The sequence below is a fragment of the Colias eurytheme genome, chromosome 31, assembly GCF_061535395.1.
Source record: "Colias eurytheme isolate Ceu_HAF_F1 chromosome 31, ilColEury1 Martin Lab GWU primary, whole genome shotgun sequence".
Lineage (NCBI taxonomy): Eukaryota > Metazoa > Arthropoda > Insecta > Lepidoptera > Pieridae > Colias > Colias eurytheme.
The window spans coordinates 4,204,632-4,232,165 of NC_143010.1; the positions used below are offsets into that span (position 1 = coordinate 4,204,632).

General features: G+C 36.4%; 1 protein-coding gene, 1 long non-coding RNA gene and 1 pseudogene across 2 annotated transcripts in view; all 3 read right to left on the reverse strand.

Annotated features, from left to right (window-relative positions):
- LOC149895544 (uncharacterized) overlaps positions 1-18,216 on the reverse strand; it is a 34,987-nt gene extending 16,771 nt beyond the window's left edge. Inside the window, exons 1-6 of the mRNA XM_090119132.1 lie at positions 18,073-18,216; positions 17,787-17,987; positions 3,944-4,041; positions 2,829-2,996; positions 2,116-2,229; positions 1,051-1,204 (exon numbers count right to left, since the gene is read on the reverse strand). Of these exons, the coding sequence (XP_089975258.1) occupies positions 1,051-1,204; positions 2,116-2,229; positions 2,829-2,996; positions 3,944-4,041; positions 17,787-17,979 (727 nt within the window). The 5' untranslated portion in view covers positions 17,980-17,987; positions 18,073-18,216. The remainder of the gene's footprint in view (positions 1-1,050; positions 1,205-2,115; positions 2,230-2,828; positions 2,997-3,943; positions 4,042-17,786; positions 17,988-18,072) is intronic.
- LOC149895543 (uncharacterized) overlaps positions 1-27,534 on the reverse strand; it is a 208,525-nt gene that overhangs the window by 105,699 nt on the left and 75,292 nt on the right. The gene's annotated exons all lie outside the window — the stretch shown is intronic.
- LOC149895545 (uncharacterized) lies at positions 25,380-26,379 on the reverse strand (annotated as a pseudogene).

The following is a 27,534-nucleotide window of genomic DNA, read 5'->3' on the forward strand; positions in this document are numbered from 1 at the left end:
AAATTTAGTGTCATTGAGCCCCCTAAATATACCACCCTACAACTCTATATAGACCTTTCTACGTTAATATCCAGCTCTACAACTCTACATGGCTCTACCACTATACTATATACAACTCTACACAGCTCTAGCACTCTACACACTGCTCTAAATCTCACACAAACACAACAGAGGCTCGCCAGCTAAGCTCGCTTGCTGCAAACACAGCGAGCGAAGTCTACAGGCGAGCGGTTTCGATTAAAATGATATTAACTATCCCATTCGATTAACTATCCCACACTATAACACTATATTTACTCTACCCCACTCTATATGCAGTTCTCTACAACTCTACACAGCTCTACCGCTCTATATATTGCCCTGTAACACTATATTGGCCAATATAGTGTCATTTAGCACCCTAACATCTTGCTCTACAACTCTATATAGACTTTCTACGTTATTATTCAGCTCTACAACTCTAGATGGCTCTACCACTCTACATTTACATCTCTACACAGCTCTACCGCTCGATATATTGCCCTGTAACACTATATTGGCCAATTTAGTGTCATTGAGCCCCCTAAATATCCTGCTCTACAACTCTAGATGGCTCTAACACTCTACATTTACAGCTCTAATACTCTACACACTGCTCTAAATCTTACCCAAACACACCAGAGGCCCTATATTGCTCTATTTTACTATATTTCTCACCCAAACACAGTAAAGGCTCGCCAGCCAAGCTCGCTTGCTGCAAACACAGCGAACGAAGTCTACAAGCGAGCGGTTTCAACTATCCCGCACTATAACACTATATTTGATTCACCCCACTCTAAAAACAGTTCTCTACAACTCTACACAGCTCTACCGCTCTATATATTCCCCTGTAACACTGTTATTTGCAAATTGGCAAATTTAGTGTCATTTAGCCCTCTAAATATCCTGCTCTACAACTCTAGATGGCTCTACCACTCTACATTTACATCTCTACACAGCTCTAAATAGCTCTACATCTCACCCAAACACATCAGAGGCCCCTATATTGCCCTATTTTACTATATTTCTCACCCAAACACAGTAAAGGCTCGCCAGCCAAGCTCGCTTGCTGCAAACAAAGCGAACGAAGTCTACAGGCTAGCGGTTTCAACGCTCGAGCTAACACTTCCGCGTGCGCTGGTTCTAACGGACTCTCGGATATTTCCAGTTCTGATAGTTCTGCGCTCTGAAAATTAGAAATAAAAAAAATATACTTGAAAAAAAGACGCTTTAGAATGAACTTAAAAATTTATGAATATATTTTTTTAATAACATATTCATTTTCGATTATTTTTATTATTCAGAATAGTAAGATGGCAATTATTGCTTAAATATAGATATTAATACAAACAAATTAATTTTTAATCAAAGTTAAGAAATTACAAATTCTAAATTATTAGTTATGACAGTTTATAATTAGCACTTATACTCTGCAAGTAGCATTTTTAATTATATTTATTACATATTAGCGGTCCGCCCCGGCTTCGACCGTGGTACATATTTATGTTTTCTTTCCATAAGAACCATCCTTGGACTTCCACAAACATTAAAAAAAAAGAATTATCGAAATCGGTTCAGCCGTTCACACGTGATGCCGTGACAACGCAAAACGGGTTTCATTTTTATATATATAGACGAACACAACATGCATTTCTCAGTACTATTACTTAGAATTAATAATTAAATCACATAGTATAAAACAAAGTCGCTTTCTTTGTCCCTATGTCCCTTTGTATGCTTAAATCTTTAAAACTACGCAACGGATATTGATGCGGTTTTTTTTAATAATTAGAGTGATTCTCGAGGAAGGTTTTAGTATATAATTTATGCTGGTTTTGTGTTGTATGAAGTTGTGTTGTATAAAGGTTTTAGTATCACTACATAGTAGAAAACAGAGTCGCTTTTTCTGTCCCTATGTCCCTTTGTATGCTTCAATCTTTAAAACTACGCGATTTTGTTGCGTTTTTCTTTAATAGATAGAGTGATTCAAGAGGAAGGTTTTAGTATAATATAATTTATTAGGTTTTAACAAAGCGGGCGAAGCCGCGGGCGGTAAGCTAGTATATTATAATTTATGAAAGCTTGTTGAATATATACCTTCTTGATCATTCTAGAAGCGGACTGCCACCCTCTGATGCCGAAATTTCTCGGCCCATTGATGCAAACTGCTGTAGCGCTCTCGTAGTATTCAACCATATCAAAAATGGCTTCCTGAAAATTGAGGTATTCATCTAATTAACGTACAAACAAATAAAATTGTAGTGTCTGTGTGTGTTTTTACTAAATACAAAAGGATATACAGAGTAAATATACCAAAATAGCATATTTTTTAATTCCGTTTGCCTGTTTGTATTGGCTAATCTCTGAAATGGCTGGACCCATTTTGACAGGATTTTCAGTGGCAGCTGACTATATTATTTTATAACTACAATTTCATTGCGGCCCATGTCGTGGATACAGCTAGTCCTAATTTTATAAGGTGTGTTTGGTTGTCTTTCTTTCACGTCGCAACGGAGCAATAGTATGATATGATTTTTGTATCTGGATATAGTTAGGAGGCTAGAGAGTAACATATATGCTACATTTAACTGCGGTGAAACATCTCATTCCTATGAAATATTAATTCTTAAAACTGTGAGATGTATATAACTATTAATTTTTTCGGGCGAAAAGATAAACAAACAAATAAAAAATACTCTTTACAATATTATCGTAATGATGACAGTTTATATAAGAAATCTGGGCATATTTATAATGGAGAAAAAAAAATTATTTAACTTAGCACGAAAACACTTTTTCCATCTACCCACCGCGCCTTCATCGTCCACGTACACGTGGTCCAATTCGAGCCTTCGAAACTGCACCTTCTTGAGCAACGCTTCAAGCGCATCTACCGGCGCGGGGCCGCGGAGCGAACACGAGGCGAGCGCGAGGCGGGAAGCCCGCGTGCTGCCGCCTATCGTGTTCTCTGGTAACTCCTGTGAACGTTACGACATTCATCTATGTAAAAAAAAAACGGGTTGCACTCCGGGAGTGCAACTTGATTATTAACGTTGAGCATGTTTGATATTTTGGAATGGTATCCGTCTTACGCTTTTTAAATGGAATAAATAAATAAATGTTAGAGTTTGAGTTTGACATTTTTATAGGAAACTGCAAATTTTAGTAATTTAAAATTAATCCCTAGAACGAATACGCATTACCGAAACGCCCACTATTTTTGAACTATTTATGGTTATTATTATATTTGCCAAATATCGGTTTCACGTGTCGTTAACGACATGTCGTATGCCAAATATCTTTGCGTTTTGTCGTTACGACAATCACGCGATCGCAACTGCCTAATTGATGTGGTGATTGATAAATAAAGCTTTTTGTATCTTATTAATAAACATTCTTATAGGTATTAATATTCATCTATATCTAAACATATAATAAAATCATAGGAAAGTCAAAACTGTACATATCACTTCATAATATAAAACAAAGTCGCTTTCTCTGTCCCTATGTCCCTTTGTATGCTTAAATCTTTAAAACTACGCGACGGATTTTGATGCGGTTTTTTTTTATAGATAAAGTGATTCAAGAGAAATGTTTTAGTATATAATTTATTAGGTTTTAGACAAAGCGGGCAAAGCCGCGGGCGGTAAGCTAGTAAATTATAAATCACAAATCACCATAAAAAACATTTTTCTACAATCGATATCAAAGCCAAAAATATAGTTTTTAGAATTTTTGTATATTTGTCTGTATGTAGCTTGAGATCTGAGGAACATAGGATAGGTTTTATCCCGGAAATCCCACGGGAACGGGAGCTATGCGGGTTTTTCTTCTTATACATAATATTAAGTAGGGACTAGTAAATACATATATTAGAATGCTCTGTAACTAAAACTGACTCCTCTCTTCTCATTCCATCTCTTACCCGTATCTGCTGCAAGACAGAGTCGATCGGTGGCGTGCCGTGCCCTCGGCACGCTTCGAGGTACTCGGCGGCGAGCTGCGCCCGCGTCGTTGTAGGCACTGAAACAACAGATATCAAAATCATAATCAAAAATATTAATACAGTAACAATTTTGATAAAAAAAGACATGTGGCACTTGGGGACTGCCGCGGTAAAGCTTTTGCATGCTATGCCTTCAAGCCACACCTCCGTGCCCGTCGGAGTGGGGAGCGTGAGGTTTTTTCGTTACGGAATTTCTGGATTCGGTCCCCGCGCTCAAGGCCCGCGATAGAAGCTATGCAATAGCTTAAAAATCTAGTTGTTGAGACATATTTTGCAGTGTGTTAAAATTGTCATTCAGAATACAAGGAAGGCATTATATTGTATACATAGGATGGTAAGACTAAGATATATGTAAATGTACATAATGTTAAAAAACTGTTCAAATAAAGATAATGCACGTTTATTTCTTGGTCAAACTATATTATCATGATTCATATAAGAATTTACTAAATTGTATTTTTTATATTCATTATTATTAAAGAATACATCTATCTAGTACCATTTCTTAAAAAAACCGGCCAAGTGCGAGTCGGACTCGCGCACCGAGGGTTCCGTAAAATAAGTTTAAAATTATTTAAAAAATATATATTATGTGATGTAACTAAAAATTTATGGTTTTCGTAATTTTTCCTGTATCTATGCTATAAGACGTTGCTTCGTACCAAATTTCAAGATTCTGAGTTCACGGGAAGCACCCTGTAGGTTTTGATTCCCTTGCAAGTGTCGAAAATTTGCGGCATAAACGGCTGTATCTTTTGTTTGCGTTGGCTTAGAAGTTTGATTTTTTCACAGCTTCAAGGGACAGTAGACTTGAGTAATTGATATAAATTTCAGCTTCATACCTCCACGCGTTCCTGAGAAAAAGGGTCTTGACAGACGGACGGACGGACGGACGGACAGACGGACAACAAAGTGATCCTATAAGGGTTCCGTTTTTTCCTTTTGAGGTACGGAACCCTAAAAAAAATATGTAAAAGGAAAAGCGACTTAATGATTGACTGAATTACATATCAACACACAACTTAAATTTCGGAAAAACGTTTATTAATTAAACGTTTAGGCTGGTTGCAGAGCTTGACCGACCGTCAGTGCGTACCGTCGGTCCTGACGATACGCATCAACAATTGTATGACTATGACACTAATGCGCATGACAATACGCGTGCGTATGGTCGGTCTAGCTATGAACGGTTTTATGAATTTCCATACATATGACAAGCGCGACTGACGTACGCACTGACGGTCGGTCTAGCTCTGCAACCAGCCTTAAACCATTGAGTTACTATGTACTAAAACGGAGTTTTCAAAACTCTGCTTAATAACACGCGAAGGAAGAGTTTTTCTTCGGACAAATTTTGATCGTGATTGTGAGACTTGTTGTTAATTGTATTTCAATGAATAGAAAGATATTTATTTTACACTAGCTTCCGCCCACAACTTTGTACGTGCAGCCCAGCTTTTCCCCGTTCCCGCAAGAATTTCGGGAAATCATTTCTTAGCGGATGCCTACGTCCTAACATCTACCTGCATCATGCATGCCAAATTTCAGCCCGATACGTCCAGTGGTTTGGGCTGTGCGTTGATAGATCACTATATCAGTCACCTTTGAGTTTTATATTATACTAGAGGTCCGCCCCGGCTTCGCCCGTGGTACATATTATTATTTCGCAATAAAAGGTAGCCTATGTCCTTTCTCGGGTATCAAAATATCTCCATACCAAATTTCATGCAAATTGGTTCAGTAGTTTAGGCGTGATTGAGTAACAGACAGACAGACAGAGTTACTTTCGCATTTATAATATTTATATTATATTATGTATATGTATATATAGATTATTCGATTTGTGTAATAATGTCCTATAATATTAATTAATTTATTTATTTAATCACATCGTATCGCCTTGTCACCTGTACGTTGCTAAAACAGTTTTGGACAAGCACAAAATCCGAGTAAACAAAATACGATGAAATGCACCTTGATGTCAGGTGATGTTTACGTAATTTTCGGGGTATGAAGTCACTCTGACTCACTGTGTGGAATATGAGTTGACCGTAGGCTTCAGATGGTGACATGATCGGTAAAGATATAGTTTATTTTTTATGGAAATACATTTTCACGGATAAGCAATGGCTGTGGTGAGGACATCGGACTTCAAATCGATAAGTCGGAGGTTCGAGACCAGGCGAGCGTGCAGGAAATAAATTGATTTTTAAATTTATCTGTGCCTGTTGTCTTATTGTTTTCACGGTACAAACTGTCATCTCCTTTTTAACCATGTAAATATTTCAGCAACTTTTTCGTGAAACAGTACCAAACATACATACATTCTTCCGTCCTCACAAACTTTCGTATTTGTAACATTAATAGGATAAATAAATAAAGATGACGTCACCACCGTCTGCTTCATATCTATGGATCTTGACCTTATATTTATTTACTTGCAATATTTAACACGTCGAATATATAAACAACAACATTCGACTTCTTAAAAATATTATAATTGTGAAAGTAGGTATGTAGGTACGTTTGTTCTTCTTTCACGAAAAAACTACTAGACGGATATTGATGATACTTCGCACTGATGTAGCGTAAGTGTACCAGAATAGTAAGCTATGGAAATATTTTCGATTCGCGCAGGTAAATCCGCGTGGCACAGCTAGTTATCATAGTTATATAGCTATGTAATATATGTTATCCCTATGTAATGTATATATATATGTATGTTGTCCCTATGCGCAACGGATTTTGATGCGGTTTTTTTTATTAAAAAAACCGCATCAAAATCCGCTTGAATAACTTAATCTATTGATTAAGTTATTCAAGAGGAACGTACTCACTCTATACTAAATGTTGTATGCTCTCTACAGCACCAATACATATTATAACAAGGTCTTTTCAAAAAAATCAATCTTTTAGCTATTAAATATTTTCAAAGAAATACCCTCGAGTTGAGAACTTCCTCCTTCTTCTCGATTTAAAAATAATAATTTTAACTCTCATCAAACGACGAAACAAAAAAAAAATACGCCTCCATACTTTTCCGCAAGTTCATTCACCCCGCGGACGGCATACAGTACAAGTACCTAGGCTAGTTCAACACCACAACGCTGTCTGGCGAATATCCAAAATTAGGCTCAAGTGGGTAAAAAAACGTGTTCAATAATAGGACTGCCAAAACTACTTTTCGCGGTTTTTTGACCAGAAGCCCAAAATTTATATAGCAACTAGCTGTGCTCCGCGGTTTCAACCGCATTGCTCCGCTACAGTTGGTATTAGTGTGATGATATATAGCCTATAGCCTTCCTTGATAAATGGGCTATCTAACACCGAAAGAAATTTTCAAGTCAGACCAGTACTTCCTGAGATTAGCGCGTTCAAACAAACAAACAAACTCTTTAGCTTTACAATATTAGTACCTTTATAGATGGGATCATGTCTCTACCTACAAGAATGCAGTCACGAAATAATAGTTTAACAAAACTAAAAAACACGCTTTTAGTTCGGTTTTCTATAAAACGCGTGTTTTTTTATTTTTTTTTAACTATTATTTATTTTATCAAATTAGTGTATTGTCATCGGTCCTAATTAAATCTACAAAGTTTGAACGAAATCTGGCCGTTTAAAGTGGGTCAAAATCGCGCCCAAAGAAGTCGGTTACAAACATACAGGTGAAGCTAATATAAAGCGTGTAAAAAATGGTATCAACATTCTTTACTTCAATGTAAATAAACTTAACAAAATGGCACCGACATCAAACATATTTAGTAAATAGCATCTAAATAATATTTAGTAATTAATAATATCAAATATTTTTTATTTTTTACTTTTCCGTTTTTGAAGTCGGTTTTTTTTTAATCTTATATATAAAATTCTCGTGTCACAATGTTAGTTTGCATACTCCTCCGAAACGGGTGGACCGATTCTCATGAAATTTTCTGTGCATATCGGGTAAGTCTGAGAATCGGCCAACATCTATTTTTCATATGTACCACGGGCGAAGCCGGGGCGGGCCGCTAGTTTTTATATATTATGTACATGTTTCAGATACTAAAAATCGACAGTCTATATTATTATTCTCATACTTTCAAAATACCTATCCCACACTAATATTCCTCCTACCCCTTTATTTCGATAAAGCTTTTTTAAACGCTTCAAAATCGCTACAGCCATTCGCGTACAAACAGACATACAAACAGCTATCACAACGACATTGGCTTTGAAAACTTCACACCTTGACAGTGATATTTGAAATAGACGAAACAGGGCCATCTATTTCGGGCGTAATGACTAACATACTCACATTACTCACATGCATTATTTCACATGAGAATTGCCACATAATTTTCTGCAAAACTGTAAAATATATTTCGGGCTAAATTTAACGTACTTTGGCTTGTTGTTATAATAAATATTAAACATTAAATATATTACCTACTGGACATTTGGAGCAACTTTATCTGGTCCAAAAACAAACAATACCTATAAGTACCTACTATTGAAAATAAGTCTTGTGAAGAACTTAAGTACTAATCTATACTTAATATCATAAAGCTGAACAGTTTGTTTGTTTGAACGCGCTAATCTCAGGAAATACTGGTCCAATTTGAAAAATAATTTGGAAAATCCAAAAGTGCACGCCTCATAATTTTTTTTGTAATAAATATTTATTAATTATTATTTTTGTTTATTTAATAACAATTAAACCACATCGAATCAGACCCTGAAAAATGAAAGGGTTCTATTCCTGAGCATACTCAAGCGTAAGAGAAAAAAAAGACTCGATTAGTAAAGTATTTCGGTCGCTATCGTGTTAACAAGAAAAAGGATCCGCACATACAGACACACGGACGTCCAAGACAGAACTTTTTTAAACTGTTTTTTAACTAGTTTAATTAACAAAAATGACATCAAAAATATCATGAACGTTAAAAATAGTGTTTTTTCTTAATATGTGTGTGTATGTATTATCTTACAAGTGCAATGTATGATACATAAAGACATTTTAAGTTTGAAAAATCAGATGTTTTGCGCGAAGTGACAGTAGTACCCACCTCAACGCTTCGCTTATGAGGCGTGCAATTCTTTCGGTGTTACATAGCCCATTTATCTAGGAAGGCTATGGGCTATATATCATCACGCTAAGACCAACAGGAGCTGAGCAATGCGGGTAAAACCAAGGGGCACGGCTAGTATTGAATAACTCTAGGAGATTCTATTATTATTGCTCTCAGGCTGTGCCAAAACAACTGGAACCGGGCTATATCTATAAAAACTTAAAAACACGCTTTATTAAAATGAAATTATTGTATTATCACCGATCCTTGATAAATGTACCAAGCTTGAATTAAATCTGTCCGTTGAACGTGGGTCAAAAATCAAAATCGAGTATAGGAGCCTGTTACATACAAACCTATAGGTGAAGCTCATAAAAGTGTTTAAAAATGTCACTACCACAATTCTGATGATTACAACCGACACCTCATAAGTCGAAATTCGTCTAGCAGTTTGGACTGTAGTGCCGAAGAAATATACATTCAAAATATACATACATACCTATACTCGTAAAAACGACAGCTCGTAAGTCCAAAATCCGTTCAGCAGTTAGAGCTGTAGCGCGGGCCAAATAAATATCCATACATACATACATAGTAGTCATAGTACATCTACATACACTCGAAAATATACCCCTCCTTTCGCAATCGGGTAAAAAGGGAGGGTCACATGTTAACAGCAGATCAACGTCAATTTAGCTAGGATTTCCTCGTATTCAGGAATGACATCATACAATTTATTATTACCAGCCGGTCGGGCTTTGCTAATCTCTTCATTAACAAGTACTTATAAGGTATAATGACACTTCTTACATAAACGAAGAGTTTTTAATCGACCAAGATAATAATTTTTTTCTAAAAATATCCTGTCCAGGTCCTTTCCAGCAACCCAAGTTAAATAAATTTTTAATCTATACTAATATTATATAGCTGAAGAGTTTTTTTGCTTGATCGCGCTAATCTCGGGAACTACTGGTCCGATTTGAAAAATTCTTTCGGTGTTAGATAGCCCATTCATCGAGGAAGGCTATACATATATCATCACACTAAAACCAACAGGAGCGGAGCCACGCGGGTGAAATCGCGGAGCGCAGCTAGTATAATATATGTATATAATAACTAGCGGTCCGCCCCGGCTTCGCCCGTGGTAGGTACATATTTACGTTTTCTCTACTTAAAAACCATCCTCGTACTTCAAGGAATATAATAAAAAAAAATATCGAAATCGGTTCAGCCGTTCCAGAGTTATGCGCTTACCAACACATTTTGCGATTCATTTTTATATAATACCTACCTAATACCTGGCAGACTGCAAAGCGCCTTGCAGTCTGCCCGGCTAGAATGTGACACTAGGCAACCTTCCCCACCCCGCTCCACTTCTTACACGTGACATATCGCATCCAATACCGTAGCTTTTATTAGCTTCACCTGTACGTTTGTATGTAACCGATGACTATAGACTCGATAGAGTTGATTCAAACGATGTACATATATCAAAGATTGGTGACGATACAATAATTTCATCATCTAATTTATTGTCAATACTAATATTATAAATGCGAATGTATGTCTGTTACTCGATTAGAAAAGCATCGATGGTCTGCAGAAAAAGCTTGGTAAGTATTTGAAAAAAAAAACAACAGCAAAACTTTCAAGATAGGTGAAGAGTTTTTGTCCGTGGCTTCGTCCTCCTGTGATTGGATTTTAAATTTTTAAGTCTATCGCTGTCACTGGCAGAATTCATTAAAGCCAATAATTACAGCGAGACCCGCTATACGACTGCCTCTTGTATTACGTAACTCCCATGTAATATTGCCTATGAGACAGAATAATTTTACGTCTATATACAACCAGCTGTGCTCCGCGGTTTTACCCGCAGTGCTGCGCTCCTGTTGGTCTTAAGCGTGATGATTATAGCCTATAGCCTTCCACAAGAAATAGGCTATCTAACACCGAAAGAATTTTTCAAATCGTGCGTTCAAACAAACAAACAAAGTCTTCAGCTTTATATTATTATAGTATAGACTAGCTTTCCGACAAAATTTGCATCACCATCATCATCATCAACCCATATACGTTCCCACTGCTGGGACACGTGCCTTCTATAAGGGTTCAGGCTATAATCCACCACGCTGGCCAAGTGGGGGTTGACAAATGTCACATGTCGTCGAATATTTGATTCTTCGACATGCCGGTTTCCTCACGATATTTTCCTTCACCGTTTAGAAACGTGGTGACGTTATCAACATGCCCGGAAAAATGAAAAATCAATACTTTCTGCATGCTCGCCTGGTATCGAACCCCTGACTTAACAATTTGAAGTCCTTCGAAGCGGTGAGATGGTCCTCACTCCTCACTATTATTTACTATTATTTACGCACACACATAACCGTAACAAAATATCCATCAAGTTAATCCTACATCATACCACGCGTCCTTGGCTATCGTATACAATTTCGCATTGCTAATAGTAATAAATAATAATTGATAACGGCTGTAGTAGTATTTGTAAAAATAGTCAAACACTATCACCCGTTTATCAATGTAGATAGATATAGAAATGTGTTTGGAATGTGTTGTAATATTGAAACTACCTTTACGGCTGCGGCTTCGCCCGCTTTGGCTATAAAGATACATATAAATTACTAGCGGTCCGCCCCGGCTTCGCCCGTGGTACATATGAAAAATAGATGTTGGCCGATTCTCAGACTTACCCGATATGCACAGAAAATTTCATGAGAATCTGTCCACCCGTTTCGGAGGAGTATGCAGACTAACATTGTGACACGAGAATTTTATATATAAGACTAGCGGTCCGTCCCGGCTTCGCCCGTGGTACATATGAAAAATAGATGTTGGCCGATTCTCAGACTTACCCGATATGCACAGAAAATTTCATGAGAATCGGTCCACCCGTTTCGGAGGAGTATGCAGACTAACATTGTGACACGAGAATTTTATATATAAGATAAAGGGTAGCAATTAAACGAGTGACTGTAAGGGCCGGCGCCCACTGCCGGCACCGCGTGGCATGGCAGGGCAGAGGATTTTATTACTAATGAAGTTATTTTGAATCTTATTTCAATCCGTTTAGAATTCAAGTTACTTTATTTCGATGCCACGATGCCGCGACGTATCGCAGGATGCTGCAGCATGACGCGGCACGCCGCAGGATGCGGCGGCATGACGTATCTTGCTGTTTCATTCCAAGGAATGCCGCGGCGCGCCATTGCATCCCGCGAGGCGTATGCGTCACTTTGGGGTCGAGGAATTATGATTGCTAGCTAGTTGAAATAAGGTTGAAACTTATGCAGCATTAGTGGGGCTTTTAGCAGGATGCCACTGCACGCCGCGGGATGCCATTGCACGCCGCGGGATGCTCTGCCGTGCCATGCCGTGCCGTGCCGGCACTGGGCGCCGGCCCTAAATTACAGTTCTAAGTGTCAAAATTAATTAATTTGGGTGATAGAATTACTAAGTGAGCGACTGACTGCGAGTGACGAGAAATCAACAGAACAGCAACTTAGAAACAATAATTTGAGTTAAGTACTTAAAATACAAAATGTTGCCTATTAAAATGGCTCTACTATACATTGCGAATTTGTCGAATGTCGCGATAAGCTCATGGGTTTGAATATTTAGACGGTTGAATTTCTACCACCCTAGCAATTTATATTTATTCGATATTGTTGTACACAGAAAAAAAAAGAAAATATGCAGACCTAGGCTCAGTTATGTACTGTCGAATGCATACTTATAATCATACTAGCTTTCCGCCCGCGGCTTCAACCGCGTTTTCAAGGAAAAACCCGCATAGTTCCCGTTCCTGTGGGATTTCCGGGATAAAAAGTACCCTATGTGCCTCTGGCTACATACCAAATTTCATTGTAATCGGTTCAGGAGTATTTATGTGTTATGTGTGTTTTGCACCCGCGGTTTTACCCGCATTGCTCCGCTCCTGTTGGTCTTAGGGCGCTTGTGCACTACAAGGAATTTTACTGTCCGGCATTCCGATATTTTACGGTCCGGTGTGGCATGAAAAAACCGATGAATTGCTTGTGCACCTGTCCGTCTTTACTCGGATCAGTGCGGTAAAGTTCAAGGAAGTATGGCGGTATAATGCTATCATAAATGATTGTTTTCGCATTTTACAAGAAACGAGTAAAAATATAGAAGGTGAAATAATATTATATTACTTCGTTATAATAAAAAGTAAAGTTCCGTAAGAGATTTAAAATGCGTGTTTCACTTATTTATTTTAATCGGTGACGAGGAGCTAAATCTATTCCCACTTGAACTTTAACTTACCAACACTTACTTAGATAATAATTATAGGTCAATGCTTGGTCAATGTATATAAAATAACAATACCGACTTCTCAAATCTCATTGCCAGCTAAAAGAAAGTAAAACAAGAGCTTGCTTTCAATTGGCATATGCAATAAAAAGAGTAAAATCCAAGCAAGTGGGCACTCGAAAACAATTATACCTACAGCGACTCGTAAACTCAAAAAACCATCCGGAATAGGGAAAAGTAAAATGTCGGACAGTAAAATTACGTATAGTGCACAAGCTAGTATTTAGATTAATTGCGTGCCATACCGGACCGTAAAAAATCGGAATGCCGTAAAATTCCTTGTAGTGGACAAACGCCCTTAGCATGATGATATATGGCCTTCCTCGATAAACGGGCTATCTAACACCGAAAGAATGATTCAAATCGGACCAGTAGTTCCTGAGATTAGTGCGTTCAAACAAACAATACAAGATACAGTGTGTGCGAAACATACATGTTGCGTCAAGCTGAATTTCCCGCGAACGGTGATTCACAACAGGATTCATGAAGGTTAATAGTAATGCATACATATGAATTATAACTACTGCACCTAAATTGCCCACAAAAAGTAACAGTAACTGAAATCTATCAAGTATAATATGTATCAAAATTTATCTTCCCATTCCATATGAGTTCAAACACAAAAAATAATAATCTATAGTCTATACTATATACTACTATTATAAAGGTGAGTTTGTTAGTTTGTTTGAACGCGCTAATCTCAGAAACTACCGGTCCGAATTGAAAAATTATTTCTGTGTTAGATTACCCATTTATCGAGGAAGGCTATATGCTATATTTGTATAGCTTATATGATACAAGCTACTGTATCACACACTGAGTATCATCAAAATCTGTCCAGCAGTTTCCGCGTGAAAGAGGAGCAAACATACGTCCATATATTCTAACAAAATTTTGTGTTTATTATATCAGTAGGATATAATAAACTCTTGCACTAGCAACTTACAATCTATCTAAGCTACAAATTCCATCGCAATGTATTCAACGGTTTCGTCACTATAGAGTAACAAACATTTGAACAAATTCACAAAAACTCAAACATAAACATATTTTATTTATTCATAATACATATTTATTCAATTACTTAGACTTCTTCTTTCACTTTCGAATCGTCATATTTTTAACATTTACCATCTATTCGGAAAGCAGTATCTATGGAGAAGGATGGGCATGATACTTCATTGTTGCTCTTTTAAAATCATGTGAACGATTGACGGATGAAAATGCGGACAAACTCCGATCCTGCGAACTCACTATTATGGTAACAACAATCAGATAAAATTACATCAGCAAGCATTCAATTCTAATGTTACAGAATGTGCAGAATATACAAATTATAACTGATACATTATTATGCGGCTTTATCTATAAACAAATATTATATTAAAACTTTATTTAACACTAGCTTTCCGCCCGCGGCTTCGCGTTTTCATAGAAAAACCCGTATAGTTCCCGTTCCCGTGGGATTTCCGGGATAAAACCTATCCTATGTGTTAATCCAAGTTAACAACTATATGTGTGCTAAATTTCATTGTAATCGGTTCAGTAGTATTTGCGTGAAAGAGTTTTTTCCCGGATATGCGACGGGAACAATGCAGGTTTTTCTTTGAAAACGTGGGCGAAGCCGCGGGCAAAAGCTAGTGTTTAATAATTTTATTTGTTCATACACCTGTTTCTGATTCTCTACTGATTGATTTCATTAAAAAATAGATACTCCTTCCATAATAATATCCTTCTATGACATTTTCTATTACAATTTTTATTCTTCGCCTCCAGCGGGATTCAAATCTAGGGCCCCTAGGTTCTATGCTAACGCGTATCTTAATTTACATCCGCTACTCGAATTTGAAGATTTTACATTCTTCAACATGCGGTTTATTTCCATTTTCAACCGACTCCCTAAGAAGAAAGTTCTCAAATCGACAGTATTTATTATTGAGTTCGTTACCTCAAAACTTTCAACTGGGTGAACTGATTTTGATGATATATTTAATTATTTGAAAGCCTTCCACGTGGTTCCATTTAAATTTGGTTTATAGGTATCTGACAACTTAACAGTGGTTCGTTTATTTATTGATAATTATTATTTTATATTGAGTTTTAAAACTGTTATTTAGTTCTGAAGCTAACCATAAATTCATAAACAAACAAATAAATGTTTGCGAAGAGGATTTTAGAGAAATGCAATATTTAGTTCATAAAGCAAAATAAAAAAATGTTGTGTGGTTTTATGTAACCACGGTAAAAGTGAAACTGTTAGAACGGTTCCGAACACTGCTTTGTGTAGCGCATGTCGCGTGCCGAGTAGGTATACCTACTCGGCAGCCGCGATACACGCGACATGCGCTACACAGACCAAAAAGTTTGAGACGATGTAATAAAAGTTTCACTTTAATAAATATTTTATGGGTAAGCTTGTGAAGCAATACCAAGTAATAAAAATATACTTATAATATAAAATATTATGCAGTATCAACATAATCTATGATATAATATGTGGCAAAAATAATCTTATATATAAAATTCTCGTGTCACAATGTTAGTCTGCATACTCCTCCGAAACGGGTGGACCGATTCTCATGAAATTTTCTGTGCATATCGGATAAGTCTGAGAATCGGCCAACATCTATTTTTCATATGTACCACGGGCGAAGCCGGGGCGGACCGCTAGTCTACTATATAAAAATAAGTCGAGTTTTCTTTCCTGACGCTATAACTCCAGAACGCACGAACAGATTTCCACGGTTTTGCATTCGTCGGAAAGGTCTCTGGCTCCGTGAGGTTTATAGCAAAGAAAAGGTTTCTCTGGTGGCGAAACGGAGTTCGCCGGGTTTGCTACTCTATGATATAAAAATGAATTACAAAATGTGTTGGTAAGCGCATAACTCGAGAACAGCTGAACTGATTTTGTTTATTCAAATTCAAATTCAAATTTCTTTATTATTCTTTTTTTATAATATTCCTTGAAGTACGAGGATGGTTCTTATGGAGAGAACGTAAATATTTACCAAGGGCGAACCTCGGGACCGCTAGTGTACAAAAAAATCTCCATTTAAGTATATTATTTAAGAAAGAAAAAAAAAATGATGGTAAAAATTTAGAATGTGGACCGTCAATGGGGGGGCGGGGAGGGGGAGGGGAGGGGAGGGGGGGTCGGGGGGAACTCCTAGGTACGACCCCCCACCGGCGCAGACCAGTAGTTCCTGAGATATTCAAGGTCAAAGTTTGAGGTTATAATTGGGCCTAAAGTTACAAATAATGGATGGTAGGATAAACCTTTCCCTTCCCTCCACTCCCAAACTCCCTCCAGTTTCACTATACTGCTTCTGCTTCTGCTCCAGCGCTGCGGGAAGTGCAGCCCTATCACCCTTGCGTAGCTAAGTACAGGCACTTAACTCGCCTTCGCAGCTTCGGCTGTTTGGTCGCCTTCGGCGACCAGCCTCAGCCGCTTCGGCTCGTACGGTGCCTGCACTTAGCTACAGCGGGTGAGGGCTGCTCTCCCTCCGCGCTTCCGATTTTTTACATACACTCTAGGGGTAACAGCGGAAGGACCACGTGGAGTCGGGGTTGACAGATTTGGTTATGTGACTGTTCATCTTTTGTGTAATGGATTTATGTGTGTTACATTACCCATAATTGTTATTGTTAGAATTACTAACTTAAATTGAATTAGAATGAAATGTAATTGAACTGAATTATTAATTAATAGCCGAGATGATATGTAAACTAGTGTTTTGTGTAGGTAATGTCTTTATCTCTACTAAAATACTTTATTTAACTTTGTGCATTGTTATTATTATCCAATTATTTTAGAGGAAATATAATAATCCACAATTATTTTAATGTAATAAAAATTTATTGAATTCTATAAACATACTCCACAGCTTTTAATAACTCTTCAAAAGGATCTTTGTGATAAATTCTTATAATATTAGGTACTATCAATTTATGTATTTTATAAAGTATTATTATGATAAAAATATCTCTAAAGCTGTTTAGGTGAATCCTTTGCTAGTGACAGGCATCTGTCAACGTCAAAATTACGAAAATTATTACAAAATTATACAAATTTGTTTATTTTATTATAAAAAAAATAAGCGGCGTCGCAGGTTGAAACTTCGTAAAATTACTTCTCATAGTCTTATCTTATTGCTATAAAATCGCTGATATCCAACTCGACGGTCCACATCCTAAATTTTATCCTCAGTATGAATATGATATACTCGCATGTTTTTAACATAATAGGTACGTTGTTATACAAAATAACTATAGTACATAGTACATACATAACTGAATGTTAAGACAGCTCCTATAGGGGTTTGACACTATGCCAAAGCGAAAAAAAATTGCCTTACCTTCATGCCAAGGGTTGTAGGGTTCGAAGTATTTTGTAACCAACTGCTCATCGTGAGGAAAAGACACCTTTCGTCTTAGTTTTTCCGCTTTTTTCTCACCGCCTTCATTCCGAACAACAACACTTTTTTCTTCCTTTTCCACAACAGTCTTATCACTTACGCCCAAACATGGATTTTTATCATTAGCAGACATATCTCTCGCTAAATAAATGGTCACATATCATTTGTGAAATCATTAGAATTAAATACCACATAAATATAACACTATTATTGACACAAAACTCACTTCGATACAAAACCAAACGGAGCCTTGCACGGGTATTTTCGCGGCGTCAATTCATTTTTCGTACGTTTTCTCGCGTTTCGGCGTTTTTTTCTAATTTTCGATTCTCGTTTCGAACCAAAACAATTCGCACCTTTCATAAATCGTTTACCGCCATATTGGATTAAAGAAGACAAAAGGAGTGTTTTTGTTTTTGAAGGCTAGGGGGCGCCATTGTTTTCCTAATGTAGCCAGTGTTAATAATCACGTAATAATCCTGTGTAATAAATAATAATCATAGAAAACTTCATTACTACAAAACATATTCTGAGCCTGCAATATAAATATTGATTCAAAGTTAAAACGCCGATTTTATTATTAATAAATTGATTGAAATTTTGTTGTTTTACTTCAACTAGGTGAGACGCCACATAATTGAAATCATTATTTTTGGAACGAAGTTCCGTCACCGTTTGTTCGATAAATTATGAAAAAGGATTAATAATTATTATTACATTACTATATTACTAATTACGGTATTTAATCACTTGTTGAAAACCAACTAAACTTTGCTCAGGAAATAATATAGAAATTTTTCGGTGTGGATAGATTTTTATGCCATAGACAAAAGTTAATAAAAGAGTAAAGAGTTATGCTCTAGCCTCTACGCTAGACATGCGCAAAACAGTACGTCAAATAGTAATGCAACATCACGCATCTCTTCCACGGAAGTGATATTACTCCGTAACATCACACATTACCCGATCGATTTTTAATGAAATGATGACATTAATAATATTATAATGTTTATATCTGAGGTTTATATTATATTAATGGTGAAATGTGAAGTATTACAGATCATATTGAAAAATAGCAATAATAACTGCAATACTTATTAGTTATTACATATCGTAAAATTACAATTTAAGTAAATATTTAAAAAATGTAGTTGATTTTCCTTCATACTTGGCCACGTACTATATGTTGTTTGTTAATAATTATAATGAACGCAAGCAAATGTAAAACAAAATAAAAAAAAGTGAGTGATGCGAGTGATGTTTGTAACTGATGCGTAATGCGTGATGTTGCATTACGTGTCAAAGTGATGTTACTTTTGTACTATTACACGCATTACCTACCCATGTCTACTCTACGCTTTGTACCATAGGGCGATTGCAATTTGTATTGTTCGAAAATCGAAATTGAAATTAAATATTAATAATGTGACAATCGAAATCGCAGTGATAGATTTTTTTAATTTCTAACTTTACTAGTTTTAAGTTGCAATGTTAAAAATAAAGAGTTCACGAGAGGTCTCAAAATACTATAGAAAAATGTAACAACGCTGGTGATTGTTGGTTTGTGTCATCACTCATCCGATCATGTATTTTCATTCAAGAATTCAGTTTAATTGAAGTTTTCAATACATATTATTTATTAATTAACATTTAAATATGTATTATCTTCAGGTTCAGGTAATGGCTTTGCACTTTACTTGATTTTCAAAGTTTTTAGTCGACATTATAAATTCGCAGTTGTAGTTCAGACTTCAGGCAGGTACTAAGCATACCTACTACTTAACTGATTGTTATTTATGTAAATACATAATAAATTTTATGTCACGAATATAGGAATTAGGTCGCATTTTTCGTCGTCGTCGTTGAAGAAAGCACGAATGGAGAAGCTTTGACTGAAGTTACTCAATAAGTAACTACGCACACGAACCGCCGGTGAACTTTGAAATTTATATTTTATTTCCTATGCAGTTAGTGCATCCCTATGACGTGATTACACCGAGGTGTCTTAATTCCTGGAAGATAATTCACATAATTGAACAATGGTGCTGATGTGACTTACCTGTTAAGTTTGAATCCACTTTATTGACAGATTTTATTCGTTCCCGAATCATTAATTTTGACAGATATTTTAGATTTTCTTTTTGCGGATTTGCTCATTTCTGATCATTATTACTCTTTATAAAGTAAGGATATGGCTAGGTATGAATATAAAGGGAATGGATTTGGCTAATTTTGTTTTAGAGCTGTTGGGATTTCGTCGGCTAAAGTAAGCACTCTGGTCAGGCACTTTTGGTATAACCAAATTCTTTTGACAGTCAAAAGAGAAAATTATTTCGTTGTCGCCTTGTGTTTTGAGGCTAGTGTAAGAGCATTTGGCTTTTAGCTTGTGAATACGAAGCTGAGCTATTTTCAGCTGTTTTTTTGCTGTGTCCTGTTCTCTTTTAATACCTTTTTTTAATTGAATGCATTTAGAACATGCATCTGTAGCGGGAGACTTAAAACTCAAATTAAAGTACTTGTTAAAAATACATCGGAAAAATTCATATCTCACCGGCACATTCTGAGCGTCATCGTTGTAAAGTTTTTGTAATTTTTTAATACTTAGATCGCTGCTCAGATATTGTACAGTAGATCTACTTCTTACATAATGAGATTCCAAAGCTTCAAGTCCCTTTATATATGATTTTACGGATTCTGTGCGATCAGAATACAGATTGGACTTTCTATCACCTCCTCTTCTTTCGTTTGGCATTGCCATTGTGATTAAATGTTGTCTTTGAATTCTATCCCTAGAGATTCCCAGAATTGTGGTCATTGCTTTTTGACAATTTAACAAAAATAAAAGTTATAAAAATTTGAATGACAACTTAAAAAAAAAAACATGTTAAGGCCAGCAAACAACCTGCAACACTTCTAGTGTTACCAGTATTTATGGGCGGTGGTGACCACTTAACATCAAGGCCTGCCCCTTTGCTTGCTCTGACATAAAAAAAAAATAGAGCATAGATGGTATCTTTGTAACAAAAAATATACTTTGGGTAATAACTAATACATACAATATTTAATAAAAATTCACTAATCAACAATCAGCTTTTATATGTTTAAGACTTACAATAAAATAATCAACTAGGGGTTCTTCTACAAATTCTTCACATAACTCATTCCTGGCAGAATAATCTTCATTATTAAGTTCTTCACAATTATCAGCTATGTTTCTACTGCGTTCTATCACCGATTTATAAAATATTAAGTCATGTCGCTGCATCCATTCAGAGCCATAGTGTTTTTTTAATAGTTTGTCAATCATCAATTTTAGCTTCTTTTTATTTTTATTAATGATGGTGTTACAGGTACTGGGTTAACGTCTGACGCATATTTACCCGCTTTTGTATTGGAGCGACGAGAAATGACATCGCTGTTGTAATATGGTTCACCCCTTACAATTACTCCTCGGCAATCTCCTTTCATCCTCGTGAAAATAAACCTCTTACAGTTCATGATCTTAACGTGTAGAGGCTATGTGCCTTTTTGAGTTTCTTGGATAGCAGTTTTCCATTCACTCACCTCAATGTCATTTAAATAAAACACAGTGGCGTGTTTTTTATAATGTAGAACAGAGTTTCATTAATTATTTTTTCTGCTATAATTCTCTGTTCTTTTGGTAACTCTTGTAGTTTCATCCCAACATTTTTGCCAAAAACCTCAAAACTATTATCGGGTTGTTTAAGCTTTTAAAAATGATCATTTACGGACTTAAGTACATCTTCAGTTAATGTATTTTTTTCGGTCTTGGCTGAACACGACCCGCGATTGATGTAGCTCATTCGCTGTCAGAACGGTTTGCCGGGGTCGGTGTGTCTGATTCGGTGTCGGAATATGCCAGTGTTGGTGTGTCTGTAAAATAGAAGAACTATTATTTTCCTGAAATTATATTTTCTTTTACCAAATTTCGATTCGTCTGTAATGTGTTTACTACGATTATATTTTCTTTTACCAAACTTCGATTCGTCTGTTATGTGTTTACTACGTCTACGATTATATTTTCTTTTACCAAATTTCGATTCGTATGTAATGTGTCTACTACGATTATATTTTCTTTTACCAAACTTCGATTCGTCTGTTATGTGTTTACTACGTCTACGATTATATTTTCTTATACCAAATTTCGATTCGTCTGTAATGTGTCTACTACGATTATATTTTCTTTTACCAAACTTCGATTCGTCTGTTATGTGTTTACTACGTCTACGATTATATTTTCTTTTACCAAATATCGATTCGTCTGTAATGTGTCTACTACGATTATATTTTCTTTTACCAAACTTCGATTCGTCTGTTATGTGTTTACTACGTCTACGATTATATTTTCTTTTACCAAACTTCGATTCGTCTGTTATGTGTTTACTAAGTCTACGATTATATTTTCTTTTTCCAAAGGAGAATGCTCACGAAGTATGGAATAAAAATCCAGGCCCAGCACAAAATAAATGTTTAATGTATCTCAGTTTATAGAGTAAGTAGTATAGAGTATATAAATGAGTAATAAAATACCATATAGGTGCCATTACCAAAAACGATGGCTAAATGTATGAAATTGCTATTTGTTTTTAGGCAGGGATTTTGTTATAAATCGATCAGCAGGAGACGTTTTTCGGCTGATATGTTTATGATAATAATGATAATTTTTTAAAGGATATTACGAGTATAAAATAATAAAACAAATGTATACATAATCAAAACATTTATTATATGTATATTATAAATTATTCAATGTCATCGTCATTTTCTAAATCTAATATTACATATTGCAGTAAAAGGGCGGGGTGGGCGGAACTCATGGTTCCTAGCCCACCCAAGGTAATATATGACTGACATAACATGGACACAACAACCTAGCGTACTTTTCCCGTGTATGCATGAACAATAGTATTCGGCAATTCCATTTCTCCCACTTTCTCTTCTATATAAAATGTACGTATAATACCTACGTCCTATTGCTCACATGCCGGGAATTGATACGACATCTGATGAGTTGACAGTAATCAACTCCATTTAAATTCAACGGCACAGGGTTTCCGAAAACTTTTATTTCATACACACCGCTTCGCTTGATGTGCTCGCTACAGTAAAAAGCTGCTATTTTCACGTGGTACGTACCCACAGCAAACGAATCAATTCGTCCTGTGTGAATGTTGGAAAGTCCTCCACTTGTGGATCGTTGGCTTCCATTCGCACAAACCTCGCCCTTTGTTTAGATTATTTTGAAATAGATTCGGTCGATTCATTCTTGTATTTATCGCTGTCTTCGTACAGTAGTAGGAAGCAGTAAATTAGTGCAGCGGCTATTCTGAAGTCTTGACATGGTGGTATGTAACGAGCGGTTGAACACTGTATTTGAACATTTTAAAGTCACGTTTGAACCTCCCATTTATAGTTTCAACAACCCATCTACACATGGTTATTAATTTCGATTTGTTGGCCTCTTCGCGAGTTAGTTGGTTTTGGTCGCGGCTTTTAGTAGGTGGCATAGAAACAGCATCGCGGAATCCTCTATCTACAATAAATACGTCACCCGCTTCCAAAAAATAATTAATTACAACTTCTTCCCTCGGACCATTGTGGTTGCGTAGAATATTTTTCATTATTGATGCGTCTGAAGATGTTGCTGCGTATGGGCCTGACGCTTCAATTTATTTATTTTATTTATTTTTTATTTATTTATTTCAGGTAACAGACAATAAATTGTACAGACCCATAGAATAAATACCTTACAGACTAACATACATATAATAATTTAAAACTAAACTAAATTAATACAAAACTAAGAATATATTAAGCACTACACTATACACAATTCACGGCACTGGCGGTGTCATATTGCGCTGAACGGGCTTCGGCTGGGTGTTGCGAAGCCGCCCGCGAAACCGCCGGAACACAACACCACGGGGCCAGAACTCCTCGCTCATGAAGGTCGACAGCTGCTCGCTCGGTACACGCACAACAAATGAATTAAAATTCAAATTGTTGCGGGGCAATAATATAACCATCTCCACCAACCAACATAAATGGTTTTATTAAAAAAAGTGCTCTGTTTTTTTTCTTATACATTGAACCCAATTTAGCCTTCCTTTCCATAGTAATAGGGATTCGTGCAAGATGAGGTGTCTTCGTGGAATATAAAACTGTTCAAATTTCTTATTACAATGCTGCACCATGGGTTCTATTTTAGTTGTTCTGTGATCGTTTCCATGAATACAATTTAATGTCTAGTTCAAAGTTCACAAAATGTAAGAATCGGATTACAATAAAAAACGGTTTATACCCATGATTTTTCGTAATTCCGGCATCGCTAAAACTTCAGTGGTCCAATATTCTTCCAGACGACTTCATTAACAAAGACTTAGAGCGTATACGCACTATGCGGGTAGCCGTCCGGCTGACCGCAAGCACAATTATGTACGTAATATTCATTTCTATGCGCACTGTGCGGTCTGCGGTAGCCGCATCGCAGTGCGCATAGAAATGAATATTACGTACATAATTGCTGGTTGCGGTCAGCCGGACGGCTACCCGCAATGCGGCTACCCGCATAATGCGTATACGCTCTTATACTGGTGCATGTAGATGGTAATATTAATAGTATAGTATTATATCATCTGTGATTATCTATACAAATAAAAACAACATTAAAAAAAGTGCGCAGCTTTTGTTCTTATGCATTGAATCCAATTCAGCTTTCCTTTCCATAATAATAGGGATTCGCCTAAGCTGAGGTGTCTTTGTAGAGTGTAAAGCTATTCAAATTTCTCATTACAATGCTGCCCGGTGGGTTCTATTTTAATTGTTCTGTGATCGTTTCCATGATCATACAATTTAATGCCTTTTTTTTAACGTTGGGAAATGCCTTTACGCATCCCCTTCGGCCGTTTTACTGTCCAAGGGGGTATGTGGGTCTCGCTGCGAAGCCATACCTACTAAAACCCAACGGTGGCCGTCTATCACCCTAGTTCAAAGTTGTTCACAAAATGTAAGAATCGAATTATAATAAAAAACGGTTTATTCCCATGATTTTTCGTGATTCCGGCATCCCTAAAACTCTAGTTGTCCAATATTCTTCTAGACGATTCTTGTAACATAGACCTATGTACAGTATTATGCCAAAAATCTTGTACAATTCATCGACCGTTATTTCTTCCCATTCATTGAGCCGCAATTGTGAACAGAAGCCATCGGTTTCACTCATATTGACTATGGTTTGCCAAGCATAGTCATTCGTTTCCTTGACTATTAACTTTTCCCTGAAGCTACGATCCCATACGGCGGTGAACAGTCCTTTTTCTAGACTCTAGAGTGTATTTTTCTGGGTCAGACTTTATTTTAGCGTATCTCTACCTCCAAGCTAATTTAGCCTTCTCTAGTGTACTGCATGCGGTATCACATTTATCTAAAACTCCAGTTGTCCAATATTCTTCTAAACGATTCTTGTAATAAAGAAATACGTACAGTTCCATTCACGAAAGAATACTACAAATGGCGGCCGTCTGCGCACGTACACTCACGAAGAAAAGACTTAAGACAAAATAATATTTTAATGTTGTTTAAAATTTGTGTAATGTTGTAAACGCTGGTTATATGCAAATAAATCAAACGTAAGTAATTTTAAATGTTTATTAAAATAAATTGTACCAAAAATATTATAAATATGTGAATCAATTTTTATTCGCTATCGCTATTCTCAAGTTCCTATCATGGAACTTGAGGGAATCGTGGAACTTGAGGAACTGGGGCCGGGTTCCATACTACAGTCTTCATCTTCCGATGATTCTTTAAAATCCACATCTGTCGAATCTTCGCTCTCGTCAGATTCTCCCACACGTATTATTAATTCCTCCGTAAGCACATCCACGATGTGGTCACTTTTTATATAGGTAGCTTCCTTCTATAGTTTTTACTTTGTCACATAGTTTTTTTCCATTCCTCTGGTCCCATCAGATTCACGTTTTCTTTAATTAAATCTATAACGCAGCCAATATTCCACTTTACGTTTTTACTACTCACGTAACCCTTTATAGAGGCCCAAGCCATTTATATGGGATTTAAATCCGGATGGTACGGTGGGAGACGGAGAACATCGTGACCATTTTCCATCAAAATTTTGTCAACGGAGTATTTCTTTAGACGAGCTTTGTTATTTTTTATTATATCGTACAATTGAGGTTTTAACATACTGGAATCAAAGCTGATTCCATTTTTGGTTAGCCACTCTTGCATGTCGGATTTTCGGGTATTAGATGTGGGAGCCATATCATATTCTTTATTGTGGTATGGGGCTTTGTCTACCACAACAACGGAATTCGGTGGGAGATTGGGTACCAATTGAGTTCGAATAATCTCCTGATTTTGTGCCCGACTTGAAAGTTAATAATGCATTGGGCACAAATCCAGCCTCTGACCCGGCATGAACAATTACGACTCCTTGGCCTTTTGAGATAGGCTTTTTCAGACCTGATGTAGAACCGTCAGCCCAGCCCATAGGTTTTGCATGTGTAGCATGGACGTACGATTATTCAGTATAAATTATTGGTCTATTTTGTCTTCGATAATCTTGGAGTTTTTTAGGTAATTGATTCGTAACAAACGAATAGCTGATGTTTCTATTAAAATATGTATTTCGGTTATTTTCTGTTTTTTTCCACATAAATCCAATTCTTTTTATTAATCGACCCAAACTTGTTTTGGATCCTTTAAAATGTCCTGCTATCGTTCGGTGAAGTCAATGTGGAGGTTTTCCAAATGTTGGCAATAGGCAAACAAGTCGTCGTTATTGCAGAATACTGATAAATTCGAAAAATTGTGAAACTCACGTCTGCCCATATTCTTTTTGTGCAGAAGCAGTTTGGCTGCGAAAGCAGCAACGACATTTTTTGTTTTAATTAAATTAAGTTCATCGCCTTGCAGTTGGAGGTTCATGTTGTTGAACAATTTATACAGGTCTGTCATGTAAGCTATATCATTCTTTGATGTTAAGAGCTTGTTGCGCAGTTCTGCATCTTTAGTTTCCATGAACTCTAGAGTCAAACAGGTTGTAAAATCGAATCAGACAATTGCCTCTTGACAGCCAACGAACTTCAGTATGAAGCAACAAACGGTTGAAATCTTCGTCATTAGTAGCACAAAGCTGATGAAATAATCTATCATTCAAAGAGCTGCTACGGATTTTATTGACTGCTTTGATGACATATTGCAGTGATTGAAATTGTCGTTCACTTAAGTTTGTAGCAACCAAATGTTGTCTATGAATAACGCAACGCAAGGACATCTAGAGTCTAGAGTGTATTTTTCTGGGTCAATACAATAATACAATACAAAAAGATTTATTGCAACCAAACAACCAAACAACACGATAAGCTTATACATTCTATGACACCATCAAAAAATACATAAAATTACAAAAATAAAATATATGATAACAATCGAATTATAACTGACATTAATTATATCAAACTTGCATTGTAGCTGCAAAAAGGCCCTGGCTCAGCATAATGTTGCAGAGGTCAGACTTTATTTTAGCGTATCTCTACCTCCAAGCTAATTTAGCTTTCTCTAGTGTAATGCATTCGGTATCACACTTATCATATCATGATTTTTTGTAATTCTGGCATCGCTAAAACTCCAGTTGTCCAATATT